Source organism: Bubalus kerabau, chromosome 23 (genome assembly GCF_029407905.1).
Source record: "Bubalus kerabau isolate K-KA32 ecotype Philippines breed swamp buffalo chromosome 23, PCC_UOA_SB_1v2, whole genome shotgun sequence".
Classification (NCBI taxonomy): Eukaryota; Metazoa; Chordata; class Mammalia; order Artiodactyla; family Bovidae; genus Bubalus; species Bubalus kerabau.
The window spans coordinates 22180572-22194847 of NC_073646.1; the positions used below are offsets into that span (position 1 = coordinate 22180572).

Consider the following 14276-nt stretch of genomic DNA (forward strand, 5'->3'; position numbering starts at 1 on the left):
GGGAAGCCTGGTGTGCTGCAATTCATGGGGTTGCATAGTGTTGGACACAACTGAGCAACTGAACTGAAGTCGTTTCAGGGCTTCCTTGGTGGCTTAGTAGTAAAGAATCTGTCTGCAATGTGCAAGACCTGGGTTCAATCCCTTAGTTGGGAAGATCCCCTGGAGAAGAAAATGGCAACCCACTCCAGTATTCTTGCCTGGAGAATCCCATGGACAGAGGAGCCTGGTGAACTACAGTCCTTGGGGTTGAAAAGAGTCGGACATGATTGAGGGACTAAGACTTTCACTTCAGCCATTCACAGATTCCAGCCGAGTCTTTGTGATCCTATGGACTGTAGCTGCCAGGCCCCTCTGTCCATGGGATTCTCCAGGCAAGAATACTGGAATGAGTTACTGTTTCCTCCTCCAGGGGATCTTCCCAGCCCAGGGATTGAACCCACATCTCCTGTGTCTCCTGCATTGGAAGGCAGATTCTCTGAACCTAGGAAGTGGGGTGAAGTACAAGAATCTAATCATTCTTCCTGCAGTCAATGCTTGAGAGACCACAACTGAAAGGTTAAAGGGTAAGTGGGCGGTCAGGAAGTGGTTTGGGAGTTCTGTGTAGTGGTTGGGTGCAGAAGCTTTGGTTTCAGGCCAAACAATGCTGTCACCCTCGCCAGCCTTCCTAGGACCGGTCTTGCGTGTCTGTGCAGCCCCCTTCCTGCCCAAGCTCCCTTCTGGTTTCCATTTCCTTTCCTGTGTCATGTGCCTGGCCCATGGTCTGTCTCTTCTTTCTGGACAATGAACTTTCATAAGCAGGGGCCCTGTCTATCTAATTCCCCAACCTTTTTGGCACCAGGGACCAGTTTTATGAAAAACAATTTTCCATGGACCTGGGCAGGGCAGGGGTGAGGATGGTTTTGGGCGTGAGGCTTCCCTGTTGACTCAGACTGTAAAGAAGGAGCCTGCAATGTGGGAGACCTGGGTTCGATCCCTGGGTCAGGAAGATCCCCTGGAGGAGGGAATGGCAACCCACTCCGGTATTCTTGCCTGGAGAATCCCATGGATGGAAGAGCCTGGCAGACTATAGTCCAAAGGGTCACAAACAGTTGGACATGACATATTTTCACTTTCAAGTGCATTACATTTATTGTGCACTGTATTTCTATTATTACATTTTGATGTATAATGACATACATATATAATATTGTAGTAGTTTCAGGTATACAACATGATTTGATATTCGTATACCTTGCAAAACAATCACCATATGTCTCGTTAGTATTCAATACCACACATCGTTTCAAATGTTTTTCTTTTGTGATAAGAACTTATAAAGGCTTATAAGGCCTTGTAAAATCTATTCTTAGAAACTTTCAAATACACAGTGCAGTATTAACTAGTGTCACCACGCTCTACACTGCATCCCCAAGACTTAGCTACTTTATAACTTGCTGTTTGTACCTTCTGATCACCTTCACCCATTTTGCCCACCCCTATACAATTACAAGGGGCTTCCTGGGTGGCTCAGCTGGTAAAGAATCTGCCTGCAATGCAGGTGACCCCGGTTCAGTCCTTGGGTCGGGAAGGTCCCCTGGAGAAGGGACAGGCCACCCACTCCAGTATTCTTGGACTTCCCTGGTTGCTCAGACGGTAAACAATCTACCTGCAATGTGGGAGACCTGGATTGGTAAGATCCCCTGGAGGAGGACATGGCAACCCACTCCAGTATTCTTGCCTGGAGAATCTCCATGGTCAGTGGAGCCTGGCGGGCTATAGTCCATAGGGTCGTACAGAATCCGGACATGACTGGGAGACTAAGCATAGCATACAATTACAAATAATTTTTAGCATGTCACAAATATTGCTTGGGACATACTTAAAAAATTATTCACTGTTTATCTGAAATTAAAAGTAAAAAACAGCAATCCAACTCCTTGTCAAGAAAGCATTTCCTGGGACTTCCCTGGCAATCCACTGTTAGGACTCCACACTTTCCCTGCAGAGGGCCCATGTTTGATTCCTGGTCTGGGATCTGAGATCCCACAAGCCCCACGGTGTGGCTTTAAAAAATAAATAAAATAAAATATAATAAACTAAAATTTTAATTTAAAAAACAGGGTGCTCAGGCCTGAGGGATGGGATGAGGAAGGAGGTGGGAGGGGAGATCAGGATGGGGAACACATGTACACCCATGGCTGATTAATGTCAATGTATGGCAAAAACCACTAGAATATTGTAAACTAATTAGCCTCTAATTAAAATAAATAAATTAAAAAAATTTTTTTTAATTATAAAAAAAGTGTAATTAAAAAATCAATTAAGAAAGAAAGCATTTCCTGTCTGGCTCCAGACACCCAAGATACCCACATCCCTGTATATCACTTTGCTTGCCCCTCCTCCACCACATCCACACTTGCAATTTTGTAACTGTCAGTCACCTATGAGATGGTGATCTCTTTGAAGCAGGAGCCTTATCTTTTGTGTTTTATTTTAAAAGCTTAAGGAAAGGAACGAACACAAATCTGTGGAGTAAGCCCCCACAATCTACAAGGCTTTGTCTAATTCCTCTCACACCCCTAGGCTTAACAGGGCCTGGCACGCAATAGATAACTGTGAAATGAAGGAAGGAAGACAGGACAGAATGGACTCAGACAAGAGGCTGCCCCTCCTTGCCTGGGCTGTCCTACTGCAATCAGGGCTGCCGGAGGGGTGGTAGGGGGCAGTGGAGACAGCATGTAGGCCGGGGACCGCCACATTTTGCCCATATACGAGGACTAAGCTAGAGATCCCCAGGGTGTGATAATGAGTTTATTGAGTGCCAAGTTAAGCTTCTACTGCCTTCTATATTTAAAAAAATGCACATCCTGTAATTCACTAGTGAAAATAGTAACCACAAATGATGTGAAGTTTCTGAATATTGCAAAACAGTACCCAGGCTAAACATATGACTGTGCACTTGGCAGCTCAGCTGTTCAAAGAATCCACCTGCCATGCAGGAGACCCCGGCTCAACCCTGGGTCGGGGAGATCCCCTGGAGAAGGGGTAGGCTACTCACTCCAGCATTCCTTGGCTTCTCCTGTGGCTCAGACGGTAAAGAACCTGCCTGCGATGCAGGAGAACTGGGTTTGATCCGTGGGTTGGGAAGATCCCCTGGAGGAGGGCATGGCAACTCACTCCAGTATTCTTACCTGGAGAATGCCCGTGGGCAGAGGAACCTGGCGGGCTACAGTCAGTCCATGGGGTCGCAAAGAGTTGGACATGACAGCAACTGAGCACCGTGAACTTGAGCGCTCACCCTGACTATCCATCCAATCAGGTGTGCGTCTGGCCTGTCACTCAACAATATTTACTGAGCACCGACTATGTGAACAGGCACCATTCTCAGCACTGGGGTGTCTAGTGGTGAGCAAGACAGATCACGTCTCTGCTCTTATGGACATTATAATCTACACTAACAAATAACTGCTGAACTACTTATCCGATATTTACACAATCAATTTGATTGTGTTCCCTGGAAAAGAATAGGATGTTGATGATTAACGGCAGAGGAAGGAGAGCTTCTAGGGGGAGTAAGAGGCTTTCCTGAAGAGGGAATAGTGAAGCGGAGATTTGAACACTGAGACACCAGGCAAAAGGACAAAGAGCAGATGAACAAGAGTATTCTAGCCAGAATGTAGCTAGAAGGCAGGCTTACGTGGCTGGGGAACAGCAAAAGGGGCTCATGAGGCAAGGATGAGTGAAGTGAAGCAGCAAAGTTAGAGGAGGAAGTGCCGGGCTGTGATGACAAAAAATGGCTTTATCATGTTTCCCCCTTCCATGCTTCATTTTGTTTTTACTCTCTTTTAAAATTTTGTGAAGGGTCTCTTCATTGCAGTGCTCGGACTTTCTCCAGTTGTGGCTCTTGGGCTTCTCTTGCTGCAGAGCACGGGCTCTAAAGCATGGGGGCTCTGTAGTAACAGAGGGCTCTCTAGTTGCTCTGCAGCATGTGGAATCTTAGTTTCCCGCCCAGGGACTGAACCGGTGTCCCCTGAATTAGAAGGCAGATTCTTAACCACTGGACCACCAGGGAAGTCCCTTGTGCCTCATTTTCCTATCAGGGCTCCCAGCTGCTGGGCCAGCCCCACTCAAATCTCAGTTCAGCGAAGCTTCTGGAATGATCAATCAAAAAAACACAAATCTGGAAAACACACACACACAAATCTGATCTTGTCACTTCCCTACTTGAAGCATGTCAGTGGCTCTTCACCTTCCACTTCATGAAGACCCAATTCATGTCTTCTCTAATGGACCCCCCCTTTTGTCCAGGAACCCAGAGAAGAGCTGGCCCCAGCCCCAGCTCTGGGTCTAGCTGACCTATGAGGGCTCCTCACCCACCTCTGCAGAAGGGATGCATTCAAGAATGGAGAAGTCATGTAGGGGAAGGTGCTGGAGAGAAGTTTCCATGCTTTTAGGGAGAGAGCCACAGAAAGCCACGCTCTAACATCATGAAGGAGGAAGTACAGAGGGGCCTGAGCCCTTCAAGAGGCCAATCGTGAGCAGAGAGAACCAACCGGAGGCTATTGCCAATGCTGGGGCCAATCAAGCAAAGAGATCGGAAGTCCCTCAGACCTCCACGAGGTCACTGAACGCTTAATTAACCAACCCCAGAGCCTGCCGTACCCCTGCACTTCCTGCTTTGTGGGACACTGAATCTTCTTGTTTAAGCTTGTTTGAATCTGGATGTTTTGTTATTTGTAGTGAATGGTACCCTGATGCCTTTGACCAGGCATCAAGGCTGTTCGGATTTCCCCTCTGGTTGGGTTTTTAGTCACTTATCTCACTCCTTCAGCTCCTATCCATGACTCCAGTCAATACCCTTCCAATTCCCACTGACCTGGAAACTCCTACTTGTCCCTCAGAACCCAGTTCAAAGTTCATCTATAAAGTCCTCTGACACCCATGAACATGAACCATGAACTTCCTTCTCTGGGATCTGCTCTAATCCAGAAAGTTCTCATTAAAAAAAAAAAATTGTTTGGTAGAAACCAACACAATGCTGTAAAGCAACTGTCCTTCAATTACAAATAATTGAATTAAAATAAATTGTAAAAAAATTATTTATTTGGCTATGCTGAGTGTCAGTTGTGGCATGCGAACTCTATAAACTGGGCATATGGGATCTAGTTCCCTGACCAGGGATCGAACCCGAGCCCCCTGCATTAGGAGCATGGAGTCTTAGCCACTGGACCACCAAGGAAGTTCCCTCATTTTCTAAGTATTTATTATCCTGACCCCTGGGAAATTAGGGAATTTTATCATGAGAAAAACATTAATCAATTAAGACAATTTCTAATTTACCTCCCACTAAACATCCCTCTATATCAAACTATTCCATCTTAATCTTCACATCAGTCTTTGTCAAAGGTCAATCTCTCACAGATAGCTGGATTCAATGCAACTTACTGGCAATGTACCAGGTAAACTACAACTGCAAATCTAGCAAAAGAAATTTGATTTCCCAGTGTCAATCAAAGTCATCCTGGGAAACTGTTGGAATCTGGGAGGGTTAGACCAGCTGATGATTGCCACTTCTGAAGAAAATGATCTAACTGATAAAGGACTCAAACATTTTTTTTTCACCCTGAGACCTTACCTGACTCCCTATTTATCAGGCAATGTGCCAGGTACTATGGTTACAATCAAGAATAAGAAAAACTAACTGCCTGCCTCAATCTTATCCTCTTTAGAGTAAGACTGACAATAAACATGTACAACTCAGTAATTTCATATATTAATAAGCATTATGAGAAAAAAATAAGCTAGATAAAGACAATGATGAATGAGATTCTAAAGTTGGCTACAGAATAATAGTAATTTTCTGACATGGGTACTCTGTAAACTATGTTAAGAGAGTATGCCCAGGGGCAGAACGGCTGTCTTGATTACTAGAGTGGGTCTCCTGCAGCCATGACTGCATTACATGAGTCTGTCCCACTGGCCACAGTTGACTGGACCAGAGGTAGACAGCTGACCCAAGCTAGGCCAATCAGATTCTTTCCTAGGATTTTGGACTTAGAATACTAGTTATTGAATTGCCAGGGTATCAGAGGGGAGATGATTCAGCTTTAGGGCTGGGGCAGTTGTTGGACAAGTACAGAGATTTAAAAAAAAAAAAAAGCCAGCCTGCAGAAGGAAGATGAGGGAAGCAGACACCCAGACAGAAATGGTTACAAACTGCAGATTCAGAGGGACAATGGTGAGTGTCTTGGGTTCTGAGGAGTTACTGGTTAGAGATCAAGTCTCTTGTAAGGTCCAGCTGGGAGTCCTGCTTTTGGATTTGTCCTAATTCTTTCAATAAATTCCTCTCATGGTTTAAGTTAGGCTGGGTCTGTTTCTATGTTTTGCAACCAGCATTTCCAAGAATGAAAATACTGGTGATGAGGGTGATGGTAAGAGATAACATTTGCTGAGTGCCAGGCATTGTTTTAAGATCTTTACATAGGTCATCTATTTTGATTCTTACAAATTGTTGAGATAGACACAATTGTTATCCCCATGTTGCAAGAGGAAACTGAGCTTCAGAAGCCAAAGTGAGTAAGTAGCAGAACCAGCTTCTGGCCTCCACGACCTTCACTGCTTCACTATAAAAGCACTTCAAAAAAGCACTGGGGGATGGGCCTGAGGTTATTTAAAATCTGTGAAGTCCTCTGACACATTTCTTCTGATCCTCAGCAAAACTCCAGAGCAGATGATACATGCTGCTTCTCAGATAACTCACTCCAAATGAGGAAGTGGCCACATCTTTATCAACTCAGCAGTCTGATCACCCACTTTGTTAAAACAGCCACATCCCCTCACTGAGAGCTAGAGTTTCTCATAAGCATACTTGATGTCTTAGAACTGGAGGCTCTGATGTCACTCAAGTCAAGAGTTGAGGTTGGACTCTGGGTTGTCAAATGCCTCGTGCTAAACCCTCAGAGTTGATCAACTTTGCTGAGCCCCAGTTTCCCTATCTGAAACATAGAAACAACACAAGAATAATAATGCCTAATGTGAAGATTCAAACAGATGATGGACTAAAGTGTTTACCAGTATAGTTTAAAACCCACAAGTATTTGAGGCTCATGTAAATGCACAATAAATTGCAGCATTATTATTCTATGTCCTTTCAGTGCCATACTTGTTGTTTCTGACATTACCCCTTCTTCTGGAAAGGGTACCCTACTTCTTCCTTGGGAACTTTTCCTCTGTTGGATATCATCCCCGAGGGACCACCTATTCCTGGCTGAGGAATAGTAACATGGACTCAGTTTGCCCAACCAGAACCCTCTTCTTAGTATCTGAATCTTTAGCTGAGTCACATCCAAAACTGAGTGGGAAAAATACAGAGGAACCACAACAGAAAATATTTAAGAGTTAATGTGTTCCCATTCAAGAACACAGACAAGACTCACCATGAGCTCCTGTGGTGGCCCACATGATCAGAGCTTCCCTGGCTCCTGTCTTTTCCAGGATCTGGTTCTCTGATTTTCCCATAGATTCTTTGACTTTCTCAGAAAGTTAAACTCCTATAAAGCCTCCAAAACACCTAAGCTAGGCAGAACTGGTTTCCACTGCTTGTCATCAAAGTACTTGATGTACTTTTCAAAGAATGATTAGGTCTCGGTGAAACTCAGCAAATTATTTAATCCCCTTTCCCTCTTCCTCTGGACAAGGAGAGTGTATTAGCAATCTACTGCTGAGTGACAAATAATCCTAAAGCCCAGTGGCTTTAAACAATAAATATTTATCAACTCATAACTGTGTGCCTGAAATTTGGAAGCAACTCTGCTTAGTGGTTCTGGTTTAGGATCTTTCATGAAGGCTGCAGTCAAATGTCAGCCAGCATCGCTGTCATCTGTCAGCTCCAACTGCTTGATTGGGGCTGGAAGACTGACTTCCAAGATGGCCCATTCATACATCTGCTGTCAGGAGGCCTCTGATCCGTATCTGTTTGAGTGTCTTCACCATGTGGAATGAGACAGAAGCCACGGCACATCACACAAGGCAGCCCCCTTCAATGTGAATGCCAGGAGGTAGTGATGAAGATGACTGGGGGCCACACAGGGGAAGCCCAGAAACCCTGGAGGGGGCCTCTGTAGCCAGCTACCATCCTCCTTTCACTGAGTTATTCCTATTCACCCCAAGAAGTACATCTCATTTCAGAAACCCTCAGACAGTGACTTAAAAACAGTGGGTGGAAGGAGGCGGTGAATATGAAGATGCAAAATAGGCAGAGTGAAGGTCTCCAGTCTAAAGACTTGTTCTGGAGAACTGGAAAAGAGGAAGATACCGCCTTTAGGGAAGGGAGACACAGGCTGCCCTAAGTCCAAGGACAAAGAGTAGTATAAAACCTAAGTGTTCCTCCTGGGCAGCCCCAAAGGTCTGACAGACAGTTCAGGCCTACTTGTCAATCACTGCTCCAAAGTCAAACTGGGTTTGAGAACTGGAGTCCAAGAGTCCAGGCCGCTGCCAAGCTGTTACATATGGGCTGACAAAATGTTCCCTACAAAACTCATGTTGAAACCCAACCTCCCAGTACCTCGGAATGTGACTGAATTTGCAGACAGGGATAATAAAGAGGTGATGAAGTCCAAACTGGGCTGTGAGACTGGGCCTTAACCTGATCTGACTGGTGTCCTAGTGAGAAGAAGGCATTTGGACAGACAGAGACACCGAGGGCATAGACAGAGGCAAGACTGTGGAAGGAGAGAGCAAAAAGTCAACTGTGTGCAAGCCAAGGAGAGGGGCCTCAGGAGAAACGAAACCAGAAAATCACTTCCTGTTGTTTAGGCCACCAGTCTGTGGTCTTCTGTCATGGCAGCCCCAGGCAGACTGAAGCTCGAGCTGCCACTGTTCTTTGAGGCAGCTCCTAACGTCTGCTGTGTAGTGGGGTGTCACAATCAGATGTGAGGCCTTCCTTTCCAGACTCAGGGAGGTGAGACAGGTCTGGGCATCCCTGGCCAGCTAATAAGGATGGGCCTGGCGTGGAGCCATAAATGCACCTGTGCACCCAGAGGCTCTGTGTCCACTCCTGGTTCTTTCCGCAAGCTCCTGCCAGGCCCAGGCATCCTGCTCCTCTCCTCCGAGGGTGGCTCCTCCGAGTACGGTTCCTGCGGCCACCTCTACCGGCCTGCCACCTTCTCTCTAGCTGCAGAGCACCTTCTGTATTCGTTCCCGCACTTCCTTTGGCCCCAAAGACACCATCATCTCAGCTACCGGAGGTCCTTGCTGAGGACAAACAAGAGAAAACGTTGCCTTAAACTGCCTGAGGAACACACGCCCGGCCTCAGCTGCAGGAGTTATGCCCAAGCCAATGCTGGCACCGGGGTCTGTACCCCACGGAGCAGGGTGTGCACTTTATGGGCTTCAATTTCTGAGGCTGAGGATAGGTCCTGGGGCCTGCTTTCCCTGGGTTGGTATGTCCCTTCCCCTAATCAACTGCCAGCTCTCTCAAGAGGGGGAGCATGTGTGTTTCACTCATTACTGGATCCACTGCACCTAGCATGGTGCTTGTACATGGTAGGTACTCAGTAGGTACTATCTGTTGAATGACTGAATGAGGGGAGGTGGTCATGTTTCATTCATCTCCGTAGCCCGCAAACTACACTTAGTGCTGTTGGTGAATGTCAGTTGAATGGATAAAAGAGGGCTCCAGTCCAGTCCAGCCGCCTGCCTCACCTGCTGTCCACTGAGGGCCATTCGGAGGAGCTTCATCACGTTACTGTGTTTGATGCCTTCCAGACCATCTGACAGCTTCTTCAGTTCTCCATTCAGCACGTCCTGAGTTAAGTTCGTACCAGGTCCTTCTAAAAGTCTAGAAGAGAGCCAGTCTATGAGGGGCCAGCACAGGCCAATGGCAAGTGGGTGGAAGGGAGGACTTCAGAAGCTTATCCATCAGCTATAACATATTAATAAATTAATAGCACAATCAATGTTCAAGCCTGCTTGGAAGTGGAGGGAGATATCTACTACTCCCATCCTAGTTGGTGAAGAAATAGCAACCAAGGGACTACAAACACAGAGACTCCAAGCCAAGTGTGCATAAAAAAGGGAAACTTGGAGGATACCGTAAGAGGATTTACTAATTACCACCTGTGTCATGCAATCTTCATGCCTCAGTTTTCTCACCTGTAAAATGGGGATAATAATAGTCTCTGCACCTCACAGAGCTATGGTGGGGCTGAGTTAAAACTTGTAAAGCAAGGAGTACCCTGGCCGAACAGACAGTAAGAACTCGGAAGTATGAGATCTTATATTTCAATAAAAAGTTAAATACTAGCTAATATTTATTATATCCGAATGCTCAGAGACATTGCAAGAGGATATAAAAAGAAACTTACAAATGAGTTAGATATAGGACGGAAGAATGAAGCCCTCTGAGAAATGCTCTGAATCATGGCTTCAAGACCTTTGGGATTTTCCTGGTGGTACCGTGGATAAGAATCCACCTGCCAAAGGAGGGCACTTGGGGTTGATCCCTGGTCCAGGAAGATTCCACATGCCTCAGGGCATCATAGCCCATGCACCACAACTACTGAGCCTGAGTGCTTCATCTACTGAAACCCGTGAGCCTAGAGCCCGTGCTCCACAACAAGAGCGCCACCACAATGAGAAGCCCGCACACGCCAATGAAAAAGTGGCCCCCGCTTGCCGCAACTAAAGAAAGCCTGTGTGCAGCAACGAAGACCCAGTGCAACCAAATAAATAAACAAAGACTTCCAGGGGATGTTCAGAGAAGAGCAGAAAGAAAGACATCAGGAGAACCCAGCATCAGCGATGGCCCTGCCACCACTTGCTATAACCATTCTTTGCCCACAAACTGCAACAGTTCGGGAGGTACAATGGGCCAACAACCATCCCCCACTTTCCTGGCAGTCCAGCTGAGACCCTCTTCCAAAAGCATGTTTGAGCTCAAGAGAAAGTTCCTAATTAGTAAGGGCCAGACCTGCAAACACTTCGTCCCAGCCCTGATTTGGAATTGGAGCAAGAGATGGGAGCAGAGCTAAAGACAGGCCAAGGCTGGAGAGCTTCACTAGTGCAGACAATCTTGGACGCCAGCTCTGACACTGACCGCTCCTGAAATGGCTCGCCACTCCATCCCCCACGATGACCTACTGGGAAGCTGGCAGGCTTCCAGCTCAGGAACAGGCTTCATGAGGAAATTGGAACCAATGGCCTTCCCGGGCACATTTCCTTACTCACTCCAGTACGTGAGCAATTCAGTTTCAGTTTGAGAAACGTAACCATTCTTATTGCATCTTAAAACTAAACCACGTGACTGCTGTTATTTATGAAATGGAGAAGAGGAAATGTTGAAAATATAAAATGTAATAAATATGGTTTGCAGCAACATGGATGGACCTAGAGATTATCATACTAAGTGAAGCAAGTCAGAAAGAGAAAAACAAATACCATGTGATATCACTTCTATGTGGAATCTAAAATACAATACAATGAACATATCTAGGAAACATAAGGAAAAGACCTGTGGTTGCCAAGGAGGGTGTGGTGGGGGGAGGGAAAAATTGAGAGTTTGGGGTGAGCAGATACAAACTGTTACATATAGAATAAATAAACAACAAGGTCCTTCTGTATAGCCCAGGGAACTCTATTCAATATCTCATGATAAACCATAATGGAAAAGAATATCTATATGTATAGATATATAGAAAAGAGTATCTATATGTATAATTGAATCATTTTGCTGTACCACAGAAATTAACACAACATCGTAAATCAACCATACTTCAAAAAAAAAAAAAAAAAAAAAAGTGTAGTATGGGGTAAAAACCAACAAGCTCCTCAATGTCATTATGGGGAAGCAGGCTGCCAAGGAGCTGGTAAAAGTGACAGGCCCCAGGAGGCCTGTGATGGCAGCCAGGACACATTAATAAGAGCTGGCCCAGGACTTGGCATGGGCAGAGGGCCTTCGACAGAACTGGTTGCTGCTCAACATGTGGGTGTCAGCTTTCCTGCCTTGAGTGGGAGCCCCAGAGTGTCCCTAAAACCTAATCCCATGGCAGGTGTGGGGAGGGAAGACGTTAGTTTGGTAAACTAGGGCAGCCTCATATGGAATGTCCTAAATTAACGGAGTATTATTAATAATACCTCAGGGAAATTTAGCCTGGAGATATGCTTGCAAGGGTGCTTAATGGTGTCTATTCAAGGTTATTCACTGCGGCATTGTTTGTAACAGCAAATTTGGAAGCAAATGTCCATCAACAGGAGGCAAGTTAAATAAATCATGGTGAAGTGGTATGATAAAGGACTAGGTGTCGCTGAGAGGAGGAGGATGCTCTCTAAGCCTGGACAGATCTAAAGATATGCTGTTAAGTGAAAAACAAACAAGCAAAAAAACACAAAAGACAGGGAAATATAGCCATTATTTCGTAAACTTTAGATGGAGTACAATCCATAAAAATATTGAATCACTATGTTGTACATCTGAAACTAACAATACTGTAAATCAACTGTATTTCAATAAAAAAAATAATAAAATTAAACCAAAAACCCCCAAACATACCAGTGTGATTGTACTATATTGTACCTTTTGTGTAAAGAGGTGGAAAATAAGGATTATCTAGATATAATTAAAAAGAGTAGTAAATCCAGAGAGGGTTCTGGAATGGGGCAGATGAGGGATAAGGATTAAAAATGGGATTCATGGGTTTTCCCTGTGGCTCAGTGGTAAAGAATCCACCTTCCAATACAGGAGACACAGGTTCAACCCCTGATTCAGGAAGATGCCACATGCCAAGGAGCAACAAAGCCCTTGTATCACAACTACTGAGCCTGCGCTCTAGAGCCCGGGAGCCACAACTACCGAGCCTGCGCCAGAGAGCCCTGGAGCCACAACCGCTGAGCCTGCGCTCTAGAGCCCGGGAGCCACAACTACTGAGCCTGCGCTCGAGAGCCCGGGAGCCACAACTACTGAGCCTGCGCTAGAGAGCCCGGGAGCCACAAGCACTGAGCCTGCGCCAGAGAGCCCAGGAGCCACAAGCGCTGAGCCTGCGCTCTAGAGCCCGGGAGCCACAACCGCTGAGCCTGCGCTCGAGAGCCCGGGAGCCACAACTACTGAGCCTACGCCAGAGAGCCCAGGAGCCACAAGCACTGAGCCTGCGCCAGAGAGCCCAGGAGCCACAAGCGCTGAGCCTGCGCCAGAGAGCCCAGGAGCCACAAGCACTGAGCCTGCGCTCTAGAGCCCGGGAGCCACAACTACTGAGCCTGCGCTCGAGAGCCCGGGAGCCACAACTACTGAGCCTGCGCCAGAGAGCCCGGGAGCCACAAGCACTGAGCCTGCGCTCTAGAGCCCGGGAGCCACAACTACTGAGCCTGCGCTCGAGAGCCCGGGAGCCACAAGCACTGAGCCTGCGCCAGAGAGCCCAGGAGCCACAAGCACTGAGCCTGCGCTAGAGAGCCCGGGAGCCACAAGCACTGAGCCTGCGCCAGAGAGCCCAGGAGCCACAAGCACTGAGCCTGCGCTCTAGAGCCTGGGAGCCACAACTACTGAGCCTGCGCTAGAGAGCCCGGGAGCCACAACCGCTGAGCCTGCGCTCTAGAGCCCGGGAGCCACAACCGCTGAGCCTGCGCTCGAGAGCCCGGGAGCCACAACTACTGAGCCTACGCCAGAGAGCCCGGGAGCCACAACTACTGAGTGCACATGCCCGAGAGCCTGAGCTCCACAAGAGAAGTCACCGCAGTAATAAGTCCATGCACAGCAGCTCGAGAGTAGCCCCTGCATGCCTCGCCTAGAGAAAAGCCTGCATAGCAGTGAAGACCCAGCACAGCCAAAACTACATCAATAAATAAATAACATTATTTTTAAACAATAGGATTCTGATATATACATTTAAAAATAATTTCTAGGTTTTAAACCCACATTCAAGAGGTCTGAATGAACTAATAACAAATTTTAAATAAAAAGTCTGTAAGAATGGAGTTATATACACATTTCCTTGACTATGCAGATCTTTCACAAAGGAAACTGCTATTTGGGACTGTCTTTCTATTTTCATTTCCTTGACTATGCAGACCTTTCACAAAGGAAACTGCTATTTGGGACTGTCTTTCTATTGGGGACTGAGTAAGAGGGAAGACAATTTTTGCTATAAACCCTCTTGGACTGTTTGTATTTTTGCCACGTTAATTATATTCTTATCTTTTCAGAATGTATGTTTTAACGGTATAGTGATGGTTTCTTGTTATCAGGTGCTGTTCGAGCATTTCACACCAAGAAGAAGCAACAGAGAACATGACACTACATTCACTCTCTC

General features: G+C 46.4%; 1 protein-coding gene across 3 annotated transcripts in view; it reads right to left on the reverse strand.

Annotated features, from left to right (window-relative positions):
- Window positions 1-303: 303 nt before the first annotated feature.
- Window positions 304-14276, reverse strand: part of EARS2 (glutamyl-tRNA synthetase 2, mitochondrial) — a 43356-nt gene continuing 29383 nt past the window's right edge. The window contains exons 8-9 of one of the 3 annotated variants that reach the window (XM_055562712.1): window positions 9682-9817; window positions 304-1796 (exon numbers count right to left, since the gene is read on the reverse strand). In XM_055562712.1, the coding sequence (XP_055418687.1) occupies window positions 1626-1796; window positions 9682-9817 (307 nt within the window). In that variant the 3' untranslated portion in view covers window positions 304-1625. Of the gene's footprint in view, window positions 9232-9446; window positions 9818-14276 lie in introns of those variants that run through there. The other 2 variants (XM_055562714.1, XM_055562713.1) reach the window with 2 other exon arrangements.